The 17,895-nt window shown below is 35.4% G+C and overlaps 1 protein-coding gene across 1 annotated transcript; it reads right to left on the bottom strand.

Moving 5' to 3' along the window:
* Window positions 1-4,987: 4,987 nt before the first annotated feature.
* Window positions 4,988-5,944, bottom strand: Or7e169 (olfactory receptor family 7 subfamily E member 169). The gene has a single exon (NM_001000434.1). The coding sequence runs from the start codon at window positions 5,942-5,944 to the stop codon at window positions 4,988-4,990; it is 957 nt and encodes a 318-aa protein (NP_001000434.1).
* Window positions 5,945-17,895: the final 11,951 nt, after the last annotated feature.

Raw genomic sequence — 17,895 nt, 5'->3', positions numbered from 1 at the left:
TTTGTAAATAAGATATCCACAAGAAAACTTCTATAGCTGTTAGACAGATTCAGAAAAGTAACAGGACACAAAATTAATACAAAATCATTATAATTTCTATAAATAAGTGACAAATGAACAGTGATGTTTAAATCAGACTTGCTTCCCACAGGCTCAAACATTTGAATCATTAGGTACCAGGAAATGGTTTATGTTCCTGATCAGATTTAGAGGAATTAAGAGGTATGGTATTATTTGGGTAGATGTGGTCTTGTTGTAGCACATACTTCACTGGGATAGGATTTGAAGTTTCAAAAGGTTATACTTGAACCGGGTTCTCCTCTCCTCTCCTCTCCTATCTTCTCCTCTCTTCTTTTTTCTCTCCCTCCCCCTCTGTATTTCTTTCTATCACCCTGTCTCTATCAGTCAGTCTGTCTCTCTATCTCTCTTTATATCTCTGTCTCTCTATTTCTTTCTCTGCTTATTGCATTTAGACAACGATGTAAAGCTCTCAGCTATGAATCTACTCCATGCCTCTCTGCTTTCTGTCCTGAAGATTATAAACTAAATGAGCAAGCAGTAAAATATTTTCCTTCATATAAGTTGCCTTGGCCATCCTGTCTCTTCCCAACATTCAAAATGTACCTAAGATACACTTTCAAAAATAAATCAAGGATATTATCTTAATGAATATTCAGGTTAAACTCCATGATCAGGAGTAGTTGGTCAACATAAAATAAAACAAATAATGTTTTACTAGTTTGTCTCAATTTGCTTTGTTTAGACATTTTTTATCTCTTTGATCATTTGATTATATACTTTGATTCTGTCTTTGTTGTTTGGTTACTTTTTAAAATATACTTCTTATCTTTTGTTTGTTTTTGTTTTTAAGGAAGTTTGAAACAAGAACATAAAATTACATGCATATAAGAGTGGGAAGAATTTTGTAGGAGTCAGGAGTAGAGAAACATAATAGCATATATTGAATGAAATAAGTTTTCAATAAAAGAAAATGCTCACATTATGAAATGCTTTCTGAGTAAGATTTCTGTAAGTTTAAAAAGAGTGTGAATTTTCAAATGAGATCATATAAAATAAAAAAAATGTTTCTGTACATCAAAGTTGAGGTAAGGACATTTTTGATCCATATACTCTGACAGCTGAATAATATCTAGAACATCTACAAAGACCAATCAAACCAAAATCAGACAAAGTAATGATGACCACTCTTTCCACATCTATTCAATATAGTACTCAAAGTTCTAGCTAGGGCAATTACACGAAAAAGAACATCAAGGAGATACAAATTGGCTATTTGCTGATGATATTATAGTATACATAAGCAACCCCAAATTCTACCATAGAACTTCTTCAGCTGATAAATAACTTCTGCAAAGTTGCTGGATATAAAATTAACTTGAATAAATCAGTAGCCTTCTTTTATGCAAATTATAAACAGACTGAGAAAGAACTTAGGGAAACAACACCCTTCACAAGAGTTATAAATGATATAAAATATCTTGGGATAAATTTATCCAATCACATGAAATGTATGTATAAGAAAACTCCAAGTCTATCAAGAATGAAACCAAAGAAAACCTAGTTAATAGGACAAATTGGCTATCTCCCATGCTTATGGATTTATAAAATTGACATAGTAAAAAATGGCCATCATACCCAAATCAGTCTACATTTCAAGGCAATATCTATCAAAATTTCAACACAATTCTTCAAATACATGAAAAGAGCAATTCTCAATTTCATATAGAGAAACAAAAAGCCAAGGATAGAGAAAAAATTCTTAATAATAAAAGAACTTCTAGGCAAATCACCATCTCTGACCTAAAGCTATATTATGGAACAATAGTGATAAAAATGGAATGGTATCAGTACATAGACAGAGAGATTGATCAATGAAATAGAATTAAAGACACAGAAATAAAACCACACACTTATGGACACTTGATCTCTGATAAAGAAGCTAAAAATATACAATGGAAAAAAGAAAGCATCTTCAATAAATGGTGCTAGTCTAACTGTCAGTCAGTATGTATGAAAATGAAAAAATAGATCCATATTTGTCACTTGCACAAAACTCAAGTCCAAGTGGATTAAGAAGAGAAAGTGGGAAAGAGTCTTGAACTCATTGGTACAGGGGGAAATTTCCTAAACAGAATTAAAATGACTCAGACTCTAAGGTTACAAATTGATAAATGGGACCTCAGGATATTGAAAATCTCCTGTAGTTAATAGGACAAATTGGCAACCTACAGATTTGCAAAAAATTCTTTACTAACTCCACATCTGACAGAGGGTTAATATCCAAAAGTATATAAAGAATTCAAGAAGCTAACCACCAAAAAAAAACAAACAATTCAATCAGAAAATGGGATGTAGAACTAAACAGACTTCACAACAGGAATCTCAGATGGCTCAAAAACACTTAAAAGAAATGTTTCAAGTCCTTAGTCATCAAGGAAATGTTTTTCAAAACAACCTTGAAATTCTAACTTACACTGCTCAGAATAGCTAAGATCAAAACCTCAGGTGACAACACAGGTTGGCAAAAATGTAGAGAAAGGTGAACACTCCTCCATTTCTGATGGGTTTGCAACGTTGTATAACCACTCTCGAAATCAGTCTGGAGGTTCCTCAGAAAATTGGAAGTAGATCTATCTACCTGAAGACCCAGCTATACCACTCTTGGGCAAATACCCAAAATGTGTCTTACCATGCCACAGGGACACATGACCCATTATGTTCAAAGCAGCCTTCTTTGTAGTAGCCAGAAGCTGGAAACAACCTAGATGTCCCACAATTGAAAAATAGATAGAGAAAAAGTGGTTCATTTACACAATGGAATACTACTCAGCTATTAAGAATGAGGCTATCTTGAGTTTTGCAGGCCAATAAATGGAACTGGACAATACCATCCTTACTGAGGTAACTCAGACCAAAAAGAACATGCATGATATGTACTCATTATAACACATATATTATTCAAAAACATATAGAATACCCAGTATAGAATCCACAGAACTCAAAAAGGATAACAAGCCAAAGCGTACAAGTAAGGATGCCTCAATCCCACTTGGGAGGAAGAAGAAAGGAATCACATTGAGGGGAGGGAGGGAGATACATTGGTGGGAATGGCAACCGGGAGGGGAAAATGGGAACAGGATCATATATTGTGCAGTGGGATAGGACCAAATGCTCAATGGCTAGCAGAAAAAATAGAAAGAGTCAATCTTGGGAGGTAAAAGGTGGGAGGACTTGCTAGAATGTACCAAAAACCTAGTTGTTGAGAAATGCCCAGGATTCAAAGGGAGGGATCTTAGAAGTAGCGCCCAATAATGGGGAGAGGGAACTTGTAGAGACTGCTCCAGTAGAAAGACAGAGCATCAATTGGAAGGAATGGGTTGCCATCCCACAGTGAAAAACTCTGTTCTAGAATTGTTCATGTCTAAAAGAACTGCAGGGAAAAAAATGAAGAAGAGTCTGAAAAAAGGAGGTTCAATGACAGGCCCAAATTGGGATCCAGCTCAAGGGGAGGCTCCAAGGCCTGACACTATTACTGATTCTATGGTATGCTTACTGGCAAGAGTTTAGCATGGTTGCCCTCTGAGAGGCCCAACAAGCAGCTCAAAGAGTCAAATGAAGATACTTATACCCAAAGAATAGATAGAAGCTAGGCACCCTTGTGGCTGAATTAGGAAAAAGGTGGAAGAAGGTGAGAAGTAGAGCAACCACAGAGGAAGACCAGCAGTCCCAACTAAACTGGATCTCCGAAATCTTTCAGACCTGAGCCACCAACCAGGCAGCATACAATAGCTGATATGAGACCCTGAACACATACAATTGAGGACTGTCTGGTCTGAACTCAGTGAGAGAAGATTTAGCTAACCCCTTGAGAGACTTTAGGCCCCAGGGAATGGGAAGCTCTGGTGTTGTGGGGAGTGGGGAGTGGGGACATCCTCGTGGAGATGAGGGATGAGGAATCATATGAGAGATAGTAGGGAGAATGACTGGACTGTAAAAAAAAAGAGAGAGAATAAAACAACAACAAAATAAAAAATCATGACTGAAATATTATATATCAGAATGTGTAACCTTTTGGTTTTTTTATATTTGGTCCATATTTTAAACGAATAGGCATCACTTCAGGGGAATATAAGTTACATAAGTACAAAGTATAAAAGGACAGGAGTACTTGCAATGTCATTTCAGAAATTGTTGCACATTCTGCCTTAATATCACATTATTTATTTATTTAATTCTTTCTTATACCTGAGAAATTCATTCATATATACAATGACTACAACCATATAAATCCATCATTTTCTCTTTACCTCCACTAATTCTACATATATCCTGCATTACATTTTCTCCATCCAATTTCCTGTCTCTATTCTATTAGTACATTGAGTCATATATTGTCTATATGTGCTCAAGTTTGGGAAAAATACTAGAGCATGGAATTGTTATCAGTGGGCACATAGTCAAAAATGAATGAGGTTCCCTTCCCAAGAAACTATCTACTACAAGTGGCTGTTCTATGAAACTCATATCAGGAACAAAAATATGACATTTTAGAATTAAACATTCTAATAAAACAGTCAATAATTTCATATTTACATGCTGATGAATTATGTTAGGAAAATATTGAAAATTCTTACATCTATACTTAAACCAATAGTCTTCCTTTTGTATATATGGTAAAAGCATAACAATACAAAATGATCAAATCAAACTTATTCCAAAGTGCTTCTGCTTGAATTCCTTGGTGTTTCATTGTATAAAAACAGCGCAGTACCAAATTTTAGTGTTATATATTCGGAAAGCAGGCCAAAGTGAATCTACAACGTGTAACTTTTACAGGCACAGCAAGATACACCTTGATTCAATCCATATATGCCATAATTTTTGATTATTTTATATTCAGAAAATTCTAAAGTCACTACATTTTTCATGATACCACTCTCAGTTATGTGACCCACAATTACAGCAACTATACATTAATTGATTTTACTGTTAGATGTGTTATTTGAGTAAAAATTTTCTGGAGGGCTCTCTTGATATCCTTGTTCCTCAGGCTATAGATGAAGGGGTTCATCATGGGAACTATCGTGGTATACATTACCGAAGCTATCACACTTTGCTTGGAAGAACTAGAAATAGATGAACTAAGGTACACCCCTATACCTGTTCCATAAAATAAGCAAACAACTGACAGGTGAGATCCACATGTAGAGAAGGCTTTATATTTCCCTGATGATGATGTAACTCTAACAATGGAGGAAATAATTTTATAGTAGGAGTAAAGGATTCCAGAGGCAGGGAGAAAACCAATAATGATGCTGGCAAGAAATATGACTATTTTGCTGATAGTAGTATCAGTACATGCAAGTTTTAGAAGCTCTGTAACATCACAGAAGAAATGAGGGATTTCTAAATTAGTGCAAAATTTTAGTTGTGACACCATCAAGTAATGTACTTGTGAATCCATAAGGCTAAAGAAAAATGACACTATGACCAAACATCTACATAGGCGAGGGTTCAGAAATACTTGGTAGTGTAGAGGGTGACAAATGGCTACCCATCTGTCATAGGCCATCACTGTGAGTAGTAGGCTGTCCATACATCCAAAAAGGAAGAAGAAAGACACTTGACTTAGGCACGCTACATAGGTTATGGATTTCTTATAGGTCTGCAAGTTTATCAGCATTTTTGGTATGGTGGTGCTGCTGAAGCCCATGTCAGACAATGAAAGATAATAGAGGAAGAAGTACATGGGGCTGTGGAGGTGGGAATCAGAGCCGATGGCCAAGATGATGAGCACATTTCCAAGGACAGTGAACAGGTATATGAGCAGGAACAGTACAAATAAGATGGGCTGCATTTCAGGGTCCTCTGAGAGCCCAAGGAGAAGGAATTCCAAGGTACCTGTTAAATTATACAGTTCCATGGTGCTGGGATGTCTTTTAGAAAGAAAAATAATACTTTTGTGGTTAAACACTATAAAGGCAACCGACAACATGTCAATCTTTTTTAATGCAGCCATCTATAAGAAAGCATTCAAGCCTGAGAACTATTGTTTAAATATAATTTATCTTTTTCCAAAAAAATATTCATGGACTAGGATCTTTTCATTTTATGATTATTTAAGACCTGGTATCCATGATTTAAATGTATACCAGTGGTATAGGACCTGTCTTTTCAATGTAAGAACTTTAGTTCAATTCCAGCAGAAAAAGTGGCAGAAAATGGAGCGGAAAGGAAATTAAGAAAGTAGAATGAGTAAAAGGAAGGAAAGAAGAAAGTAAGGAAGTAAGGAACAATACAAGAAAAGAGAAGAGGACAGAAAATAAGAGGAAAAAGAAACAACAGTTCAGAACAGAAAAGACGTAAAAGAAAAGAAATCTCAGGTGAAATCCACCATTAAGGTAGGTTTTTGTTAGAGATTAAGAGACACAGACTCTCTGGATTCATCTTGTAACATACTCTGACTTCCTCTTCAATCCATTTTTATTTCTGCCATTCACAAAGAGACCATCATCAAAACCAGTGCTTCATGGTTGGAATTCATCTAATACAAAACTGTGAGGTACATAAACTCCTTTTCTCAAAAAGCTTACTTGTCTTAGACATTTTGATAATAATGCAAAACAGACTAACTCATGAACAAATGTTACTTTAATGTGAAGAAGATTTTGTCTGTGGGATTTAAGGGAAGAAAGGCAAGAGAGAAAATTTGAAATTAAATTATGGGGGGAGGGTTGGGAGGGGAACACCCATAAGGAAGGGGAGGGGGGAGGGGGATGTTTGCCCAGAAACCGGGAAAGGGAATAACACTCGAAATGTATATAAGAAATACTCAAGTTAATAAAAAAAAAAAGAATAAAGAGAGAGGAAAAAAAATCTCAAATATTAAAACAAATTACAATAGTTACATAAAATATACTTCTCAATTCAATTTAAGGTGATGATACTTTTTATATGTTTTATAAGAAAATAATTGGTCATATATAAATATACATGTTCAAAGAAAATACATAGTTTGATATTTGGAAGTCCTGGGTAAAAGTTTCACTATTCATTAATTTTTATTTTCCTACAATTTCTGGGTATATAGTCCATTTTCTGGCTTGCCTACTAATTCCAGGATTCCAGATTAATCTGAAAGTTAAAGTCTTCCTATTTGAGCTTGACAAGTACTCTAATCACATGTGTGCCTAAATATCCTATTTACTGATTCTTGGTATTCATTTCCTATGATCATCTTCATCTTTATTTTTGTCATCAGGTGCTAGAAATTTTTTAAAAAGACAATTAGAGAGTCATCAATTTCTTGTTCTGGTTGAAAAGATACAAAAGATAGAATCTACAAGGGCAAAAAACTAAACTGTATGAAAATTATCACATTATCTAATAAATATAACAAGCTTATCTAATAACATAAACTTCATAGCACTGTGATAAAATTTGCTTATCGATGCATTTTCCTTACTGATTACCGCATATAACATACCATTATCTTTCTAGTCTCAACAATGTAACAAGCCCTGTCTCTCTTTGTGTCTATCATAGACTAATACTTACTAGTCTGTAAATTATTTTCAGAGGAGAATGAGGATAGTTGAGCTGTCCACTCTTACACTCTCACCATGTGCTATTTTGGCCCAATTTCTGTGTTCAGGACTGGTAGAAAGACAATGATTAATGACACTTCCCATGTGGTTGATTAATATGTGGTTAAAAGAAAACATACATATAAGGGATAAGGTATTCTGAGTCAGCATTTTTAAACTCTAAAGCTGGAACAAAACAGATTTATTTATGAGATTTTCTGGCTTAATTCACAGAGCTAATAATTATGCTTCAAATTATTCAAATCCCTAGGGATCTCATAATAGTAATTTAGAAAATAGAGGGCAAAAGTGAGTATATTGGGAAAGTTGTAACACTTCCTATCTCAGAAGAAGCTTAATTGTACTGGTCTAACCTCCAGGTTGTAGAGATATTATAAAACTAAAACAAATACTTTCAATTACATGAAGCAGTATGATGTTTGATATTTGCAATTTTATTGAATGGTTAATGTAATTTGTAGATAATAAAGTTTTCCACATAAGTTATTTGATACAATTTTCTTTTTCAGATGATACCTATGAAAACAAATTTTGCCTTTTAACTTTCTTCATTAATTATTATCAATTAAATATAACATTCTCTAATCAGATTAAATGGTCTGTGAGATTATATATTCTATTCACCCATAATTCAACTCTCTTATAGTAAAATTTTCTCTCCTGTTTTCTTGTTGCCTCACTGTCACTTCCTACTAACTCATTAGCATCTCATTATGTATAAGAGGCAGTTTTCAAACTGAAGATACTTTTGCCTCAGTCTACTGGTTAGTAGGTTAAGAGATGTCAAAGTCTTTGGACATTTCTATGTTTAACACCTCAGTCTTTGGGAAAATGCGTTTAGAATATATAGTATAATGATGGAAGCTTAATGAAGATTATCTTCTACTACATATTTCAGTGTTTAGTTTTGGGATAACTTGAATTTACAATTCTATGTGTGAATATCTGACAGGTTGCATTTTAGTTTACTGACAAAGAAAAATCAGACGCATAATGATTTTGACTGGGGGAAAGTATAGTAATTACATTTTTACATAAATTGTAGAGAGTAAATTTCATGGAGACAAAATGTCAGGACAACATACATATATACACAACAATACATACACATATATTTGCACATATATAAACATATAACCTAAAGATAGAGATAAAGACACTCCCACATTTGAAATTAAATGTTAAAATTGATATTTTTTTAATGATTATGCAATGGGAATATGTAATACTGAACACAATAATTTGTGTGAAGAACTCCGATTAAAAACTATCTGACTACCAACTGAGTTTGGAGGCAAAAGTGTATGAACAAAAGAGGTATGCCAGTGACTTGCTCTGTATTTTTAACACTTTCCCATATCATTGTATGGAAAAACATTTAGAAAGTGATGTCATATTCCACATTACCCACTCGGAAAACAAATTTTTTGACGCCTTCTCCTGTGTCCTTTGTAAATATATAGTTTGGAGAATTTTCATTTTTCATTTTTCCATTTTTTGGGGTTTTTTTGTTTTTTAAATTAATAAACAAATTTTGTCAATTCTGTTGACCTTTTTCCTTTTCTGGTAATATTAAGGAGACACGAATCTATATTATTGAAGATGGATTTTGACAGGAAAAATTAAAATTATAAATTTTTCTCCCACAAGTTTATATAACACACAGTGGAAAGTCTATTAATCTGTTCTAAAATTGTGCAATCATCTGTGAGGAATGGCTCCATTCACTCAGAAAAATAAGGAAAAAACTGTTTACTGGTAACCTATTGGGGAACAACTAATGCTATGATTTAGATACATCCATGGGTAGAAAGTAAGGAATATTTTGAATCAATCTGCCATGGATCTCTCTCTGGGGACTGACACAAGTAAAATGTCAATAAAGCAAGTGGAAATTATATGACAGTCAGTGATATGGAAGTCATTGAAGTGATGTAGGCTCGTCAGTCGACTAGAACCAGATGCCCTTAAATGAAGTACTTGACTTTTGGGGACATATTATGCAAGGTCCTGGTAAACAGATACCCATCTTATTTTATTGGTTTTATTGGTAAACAGAAACGGACCTTGTGAGATTCTTTTAATATTTTTTTTGTTCTTTTTTTTCTGGAGCTGAGGACCAAACCCAGGGCCTTGTGCTTGCTAGGCAAGCGCTCTACCACTGAGGTAAATCGCCAACCCTACGTTGTGAGATTCTTAAGGAATACTAGTGGACTTCTGTTTATGCATCCACAGTCCTTGTGTTTAACTGATCTGAGTCCTTCTGTTTAGTTCACTGTTACCAGCACTGCCGTTTTGGGCTGCACACTTTTGACCTAAGCATATCTAACTTAGGCTGACGTATTCCATACCATCAGAGATTTTGCATGGGTACATTTGAGAGGAAGTATAAGCCAAATGCCATATGTGTCAATAGAAGTGCCCAGACATCAATGTTTATTCACTAGCATTGACTACCCATTACACTCGATTCTAATAGTAAAGGTCTTACACCAAGGTTTAGGGCCTGATGCTGTAACAAATAGAGGCGGCTTTGACTTATAGCTAACCATTTCGATGTTTCATGTGATGTAGAATCTCATGGTGTTTTGCTGAGGAAGACTCACATGACAAGTCCCATGACAGGACATGTGATGTTTGGAGAGAGTAAAAATAGTACTCAATACATAGTGATTGTGCCACTCTTGCAAGTCTTCATTTGCCTTGTGTCTTCACTGATCCTTACTTTGTGGAGAGACACATGGCAGAGAACTTCACAAGACATTCCAACTAGACCTGGCCATTCCTGCTGACTCATGCCAATTCAGTTACGGCCTGGCTGTTTCTGCTGGATCTAGGCCATGCTACTGATTTGTATTCAGTATCTTGACACTACTAAATTGGACTGCTAGTATCCTAACAATGAAGATAGGAATACTCCCAAGAACTACTTCTAAACAGGTCCACATTCCCTTATCATATTCACCCTCTTTCTTCCCTTTCCTTTGAAGGGTGGGCTAGAAGGTGGGTTGAAGGGCTTAAAAAACCTTATTAAAGTAGTTTCTGAAAAATCTATGTCTACCCAATTTGGCTTTAGCAATATAGGTAATTCTGCTTTGAATATGGTAGAGGAAAGGTCAAATTATGAGGGGTTAGCAAGATTCTTTAATGATATTGGCAAAATTAAAGCCATGTTGTCTGGATGGTCTCCTAACTTGTTTCCAGATAATTGTTTTTGTTGTTGTTATTTTGTGGTTTTTGCGTATCTACTTTAAAAAACGATTTCCAGTAAAGTTCACAACTCTCTTAAGTTAGAGAAGATTGTAGAGTTGAAAAGTATTGAAAATCTGCAAATAGAATTAGAAATACTTGGGCAGCAAAAGGAGCAAGTGGAAGAACAAAATCTTTCAGGCTTGGTGTGCAAGATCAAGAATTTATTTCACAATGAAAAGGAGAAGCAAAATAGGCTGGGAAGTGAATTGGTGTCTTTAACTTTACCATTTGCTTCTTGTTATCTTTTTTTCAGATACTTGTCAAATACTGTGATAGTTGGGATGCAATTTTTATTCATTTTTCTGAGATAAAAATATGATTCAAAATGTTTTTAAGATAACACATACTAACCAGGAGTCAGCACTCTCATTCAGACACATAACTACAAGGTGAAAATATAATACTTTATCTTCCAGTGTATTTCAAAATCATGACAAGTTTTAAGGAGTTATATTAAAAATGATATTACATTAAACATGTTCAATATATAATGAGCTTATCATAAAGATTCCTATTTAATGTCAGGCAACATTTGAACAGAGATCTCAGGATAGCATTTAATTGTCAGTTTTTTCCTCAAGCACACCAGTGTTGGAATTATTCTTCCACTATTCAAAGCTATATGATAATTATAAATAAGCGGAGGTTCTAATAAGAATCAATGATTAATTCTTTGACATTACTATATCACAGACAAACATCTTCATGGTTTTCATGAAAAGGCAATTAAATTCGATCTGATTAAATTTTATGTGAAAGAATTATGAAAAGTTTAAACTTCTAAGGCTTATTTACTATTTTAAAAGGCCATACTTGGCAGTGGAAAGTACAAGGTCTTTATGGTATAGATACCCTCTGACCCCCAAATAAGGTGTGACTGTTTGGGATTCTCAGTATGGTGATACAATACTTGAGAGAAACACATCGTAAGAAAGAAAAACTTTATTTTGCCCCATGATTCTAGAGGTTTCAGTTAATAGTTGACTCAGATGGTTTGGGACCTATAGATGCATTGCCAATGATTGCCAGAGAGGCCTGCTGATATCATGACAGTTGAAAGCAGAGGGACAAAGAAGAAAAACTGAAAACCTCATAATGATCAAATTTTCTCTCAATAGGATATAGTCAGTTTATATATCAGTTTTCAACAAATTAGTTATTTGATAATATTCAAGGTAAACTATACCATGGCCAAATGAATTAATGTTGAGATATGCAATATTAAATATTTTAAAGATTGTATAAGCTATACCAATTTCAGTCCATAAAAGGTTTTTCAACTTTAGTTTTAAATATTTTCTTTTTTCAAAATGTATTCTTTTATTCGCATTGCACCCCAATCACAGTCCACAATTCATACTTACTCCCAGCTCCATCCCTGCATATTACTCCCCCAGTTATTCCCTACCGTTCTCTTAAGAGAATGGGAATTCCCTCTTGTATTCCACCCCACCCTGGGACATTTAGTTTCTTCATGACTAAGTACCACTTCTTCAACTGAGACACAACTAGACAGTCTCGGTAAGACAAGGTATCCAGTGACAGGCAACAGAGTCAGATACAACCCCCACTACAGCTGTTGAGGAACTTATACGAAGACCAAGCTGTACATCTGCTAAAATGTTGGAGGGGTTGGGTCCAACCCCTGCTTTAGGTCCACCTTCTGCTTGTTCTTCAGGTTCTGTGAGCTCCCACTAGCCCAGGTTACTTGTGTATAGGTCTTTTGGTAGTGTGCTTGGTGCCTCCTGCTTGCTCAATTCTGTCTTCCTCTCTTCCTCAAGACTCCCTGAGCTCCACCTGATTTTTGGATTTGGATCTCTGCATCTGTTTCCATCTAATGATGGAGGAAGCCACTCAGGAGACAGATGTGCTAGCTTTCTGTTTGCAAGCCTAATAGAGTATTGTTATCAGTGTCATCATGGCTTGACTTTTTCCATTAGAATGAATTTCATGGTGGATTAGTCACTGGGTGACATTTTAGTCTCTGATCCTTTTTTATCCCTGTGCATTTTGTAGGCAGCATATATTTTGGGTTGAAGTTTTGATAGGTGGTTTGGTGTTTCCCTCCTGTCAATGAAAGTCCAACCTGCCTAAAAGAGGTTGCCAGTTCAGTCTCAGTATTCACTACTGGTAAGAACTTCAGGTAGAGTCGATCCTACAGACTCCACTAGGTCTCCAGCTAATTCCATACATATCCCTCACTAATTTCCATTCTTAGTCCTACTTCTCTCCCACCTCACTGCCCCCACAATTGTTTCTCCATATTATACAATGGCAACCCTACACTTTATGTCTAATGTACAATTGTAAGTGAATACATACTGTATGCATCATTCTGATTCCGCATTACTATACTTAGCATGATGATCTCAAGTTCCATTCATTTGACTGAAAATTTCATGATATCTTTGTTTTTAATTGCTGAACAATATATCATTTTGTAGATATATGACATTTTATTTATTATTTTTGCTTCATTTTTATTGGATATTTTATGTATTTACATTTGAAATGTTTCCCTCCTTCCCAGTTTCCCCTCCAGAACCCACGTATGTCATTCCCCGTCCCCCTGCTTCTAAGAGGGTGCTGCTCCTCCCATATGCCCACTCCTACCCACCACTCTGGCATGCCCCTACACTGGGGAATCCAGCCTTCACAGGCCCTAGGGCTTCTCCTCGTACTGATGCCAGACAATGCCATACTTTGCTACATATGCAACTAGAGCCATGGGTCCCTCAATGTGTACTCTTTGGTTGGTGGTTTAGTCCCTTTTTGCTCTGGGGTGTCTGGTTGGTTGGTATTGTTTTTCTTCCAATGGGGTTGCAAACCCCTTCAACTTGTTCAGTTCATTCTCTACCTCCTCCACTGTATCCCAGTGCTCAGTCCAATGGTTGGCTGTGAGCATTCGCCTCTGTATTTGTCAGGCTCTGTCAGAGCCTCTCAGGAGACAGCTATAACAGACTACTATCAGCAATCACTTCTTGGCATCTGCAGTAGTGTCTAAGTTTGGTGTCTGTTTATGGGATGGATCCCCAGGTATGGCAGTTTCTGGATGGCCTTTTCTTCAGCCTCTGTTCCACACTTTGTCCCCATATTTCCTTTAGACAGGAGCCATTCTGGATTAAAATTTGGAGATGAGTAGGTCGTCCCATCTTCCAAACAGGTGCTTTACTAAACACTGTTCTTACCCTCTGTTGGGCCTTTCAGCGTTGCTATATACCCTTGTTTAAATTCCTCACCCCCTGTATATAATCTTGGTCTCTGCCCATACCTGATCCTTCCCCTCTTTCTCCCTCCCTGTCCTTTTTTCCTTTCAAGTCCCTCCCACCCTTTACCTCCTGAGAGAATTTTGTTCCCCCTTCTAAGAAGGACTGAAGCATCCACATTTTGTACTTCTTTCTTCTTGAGCTTCATATGGTCTATGAATTTTATCTTGGGTATTCCGAGGTTTTGGGCTAATATCCACATATTAGTGAGTGCATATCATATGTGTTCTTTTGTGACTGGAATATCTAAATCAGGATGATGTTATCTAGTTTCATACATTTGTTTAAGAATTTTATTAAGTCATAGTTTCTTTTTCCTTTATTAACTTGAGTATTTATTTACTTTCGATTGTTATTTGCTTTCCTGGTTTCCGAGCCAACATCCCCCTAACTCCTCCCCCTCCCCTTCCATGTGGGTGTTCCCCTCCCCATCCTCCCCCCATTACCGCCCTCCCCCCAACAATCATGTTCACTGGGGGTTCAGTCTTAGCAGGACCAAGGGCTTCCCCTTCCACTGGTGCTCTTACTAGGCTATTCATTGCTACCTATGAGGATGGAGCCCAGGGCCATAGTTTTTAATATCCGAGTAGCACTCCATTTTGAAAATGTCCCACATTTCTGTATCCATTCCTTCTTTGAAGGACATCTGGATTCTTTATAGCTTCATACTACTATAAATAAGGGTGCTATGAACATAGTGGAGCATGTATCCTTGTTATATGTTGGAGAATATTTTGGGTATATGCCCAGTAGTGGCATAGCTGGATCCTCAGGTAGTAACTATGTCCAATTTTCTAATGGGAAATATTTTCTTTGTACATTTTTCTGTTTAGGCACATCTAGCCTGTTTCTAGTTTTTGGCTATTATAAATCTACCTGGTATAAACGTATTTGAGCAAGGTTCCTTTTATGGTACAGGGAGGACATTTTGGTATATGCCCAAGAGTGACATAGATGTGTCTTGTGTTAAAAATATTCACAGGTTTTGAGAAACTGCTGATTTGATTGCCATAGTGATTATAGAAGTCTGCCTCCCAACCAACATATTAGCGAATTCCCTTGTGCCACATCCTCACCATCATGTGTTGTTACTTATTTTAAGTTTTTTCTTTAAATCTTTTTCATGTTTTTACAATTTAACTGGGTAGGGTCTTGCCCTGAGGGTATTCTTTAATCCAATTTTGACCATTACTTTTTCAAACATCGCTTTGATTCTTTGAGCATTGGTCTTGCAGCCAATTACACTTTCTGATGCTCCTTTTCTACTCAGGCTCTGCATTTTTTTTAATCTTTGTTTCTATTCATTGTAGATTTGTGTAAGAGTAATTAATTACTAATACCCATATGTCACTGTCAATAGTAGGCTATCTTTGTCAACATTATTATTCCAAAACTCTTCAATTTAGTGCTCAGCAAATTTTTAGAACAAGTTCAGAAAGCAGCTCAAGAATTTTTCAAAAATATAAAAAATAATGCTTTCTAGGACACTTAATGATAATCTTCCCATCAGATAACTCTAGAGCCCCAAGAGTTCACATAATACTCAGCATCACCATCCATGTTCCTAATAGTTTGGCTCATTAAGCCTCCACCTGCACACATGTAACTTAAAGAGTTCAACCACATTTCTAATTCAAAACTCTAAGTTCATATCCCACCAAGTAGGATACTCATATCAGACAAATACTATATTATTCCCTGATGCCAAATTCTGTCTTAGGTGCAGTTCTATTGCTTTCATTGAGAAAAGAATGTTACCAGGATAAATATGAACCAAATGAACTCTTGAACAGTAAAAAAGTTAACACAAGCAGGAAAATGCTAGAAATCAAAAAGGTCACACTTGAAGAATGAATAAAAATATAAATATAAAGGAAGAACATTAGTGTTCCTAAGTATGGTGGAGGAGAAAGTTTATTATAGATATAAACATAGATAGAATAGCCAGTAGCAGGGATATCTGCAAGAATCCAGAATGAACATGAAACTGACTGAACTGAAGCATGTGGTAAGAGGAAAGTGAAAATGAGCGAGCAAATTAGGTGTAACAAACAAGAGAGTAAAGGTACAAATAGGTCAGGTAATCAAAATGATCAAATTATTTAGATAAGAGCAGCCCAACTCCCTGAACTGAAGAGTTGAGTTTATTGCCTAGAATACAAAGGCAAGGAGGACCTTTTATCAGGTAGAGGCTGAGGGACACTAGGAGAACATATCTATATCTATCTCTATCTCTATCTCTATCTCTATCTCTATCTCTATCTCTATCTCTATCTCTATCTATATCTATATCTATCTATATCTATATCTATCTATATAAGCATTCAAGGCTGAGTAAATAAAATGTAATTATTCTTTAATGTGGTGATCCTGAATTGTTTGGAATTTCAAGGGTCAATGAAATTAGAAGCAGAGGAGTACAGTATTATGGATCACGTACAGGGTTCCTACATTCTCTTATCTATTTTCTTTATGTCACTCTAACATTGGCTAATTCATATTCTGTATTAGCCTGAGGTACTGATTATTCTATTTTCATTAATTGGATTTTTGGAAAATTACATTCTGCCTTTCAAAATTTAGGATCTGAATAAATACAAATGTTGTAAATGAAACAAATATTGAGAGAAAACACCCATAAAATATAAATCTCACAGTAATTTTATGCATAAATTTAAGTACCGGGAAGAAAGTGAATCTAAATAAAAATGCATTAGCAGTTATTGAAAGGGAGTGATACATGATGGCTAGAAAATTATAATTCTAGAACATTACCTTGCATATTTATAAAATAAGAAATTTGGTTAAAGAAGTCATAGGACTCTACAAGTAACAAAAAGGAGTGGAGAATAAATAGATGATAAAATTGGGAAAATAATATTTCAAAGATGGGAAGATGGAAATGAAATAAGATATGGAAAAGAGACTTAATGAAAGCTAAAGTGCCTTTGAAGTACAGGGTCTTTATAACAATAGACTAAACAGGAATTTTCCAGTTTGCACTCCTCTCTGTGTTTAGCCCACTACACACATCATCTCTTTTTTCATATCTAGCCCTAACTGGATCATACCAGCTCTTCAAATATTCTTTACTGAAGATTTTACTCTCAATTATCTCTTCAAAGAAATATCAGATGCATTTTCATAGCACAAATACAAGAAGAAGTAGGATTATTAAATTGTCATTGGACCCAAGGGTTTGAAATCTCAAAGATCCTCATTAGTTTAATTGTTCTGGAGTCTTTACACTCTCCAAATTAGTTTCCCTGGGGTACAAGAAGGCAAAGTTGAAAACTGTTAATCAGTTTTGTGTTTATGTAATTAATAACAAATGGAGATTGACTTACTTTCAACAAGGAAGAATTACTTGTTGAGTTTCAGTTAAAATTCATGCTGTTTCCCCCAAAGCAATTTGTAACACATCTCTTAACAATATTCCTAGCTTTGAGAAATACTACATACAAATTATTACAAAGAAAAGTAGCATTATTTGTATTATAGTCTTCCTTGCTATATTTTTCAATATTGTTAATTAATTATTTAACTTGACATATAAAATATTACTCATATGATATTTAGAGTTATTTTATATTAGTTGCAATTTGTTATATCCAGAGTTTAGGCATGGCTGTAGGTTAAGAGATAGGGGTGCACACTTATCTCAAAAATATTAAAACAGAATTGTTTCTGTCTAAAGGAAATGCAGGGATAAAGAGTAGAGTAGAGACTGATGGTAAGACCATCCAGAG

Source organism: Rattus norvegicus, chromosome 8, assembly GCF_021556685.1.
Source record: "Rattus norvegicus strain SHRSP/BbbUtx chromosome 8, alternate assembly SHRSP_T2T, whole genome shotgun sequence".
NCBI lineage: Eukaryota > Metazoa > Chordata > Mammalia > Rodentia > Muridae > Rattus > Rattus norvegicus.
This window is presented reverse-complemented; position numbering and strand designations above follow the sequence as displayed.

Coding starts and splice junctions, on each gene's coding strand:
- Or7e169 (NM_001000434.1), bottom strand. CDS start 5,944: ATGGAACTGTATAATTTAACAGGTACCTTGGAATTCCTTCTCCTTGGG.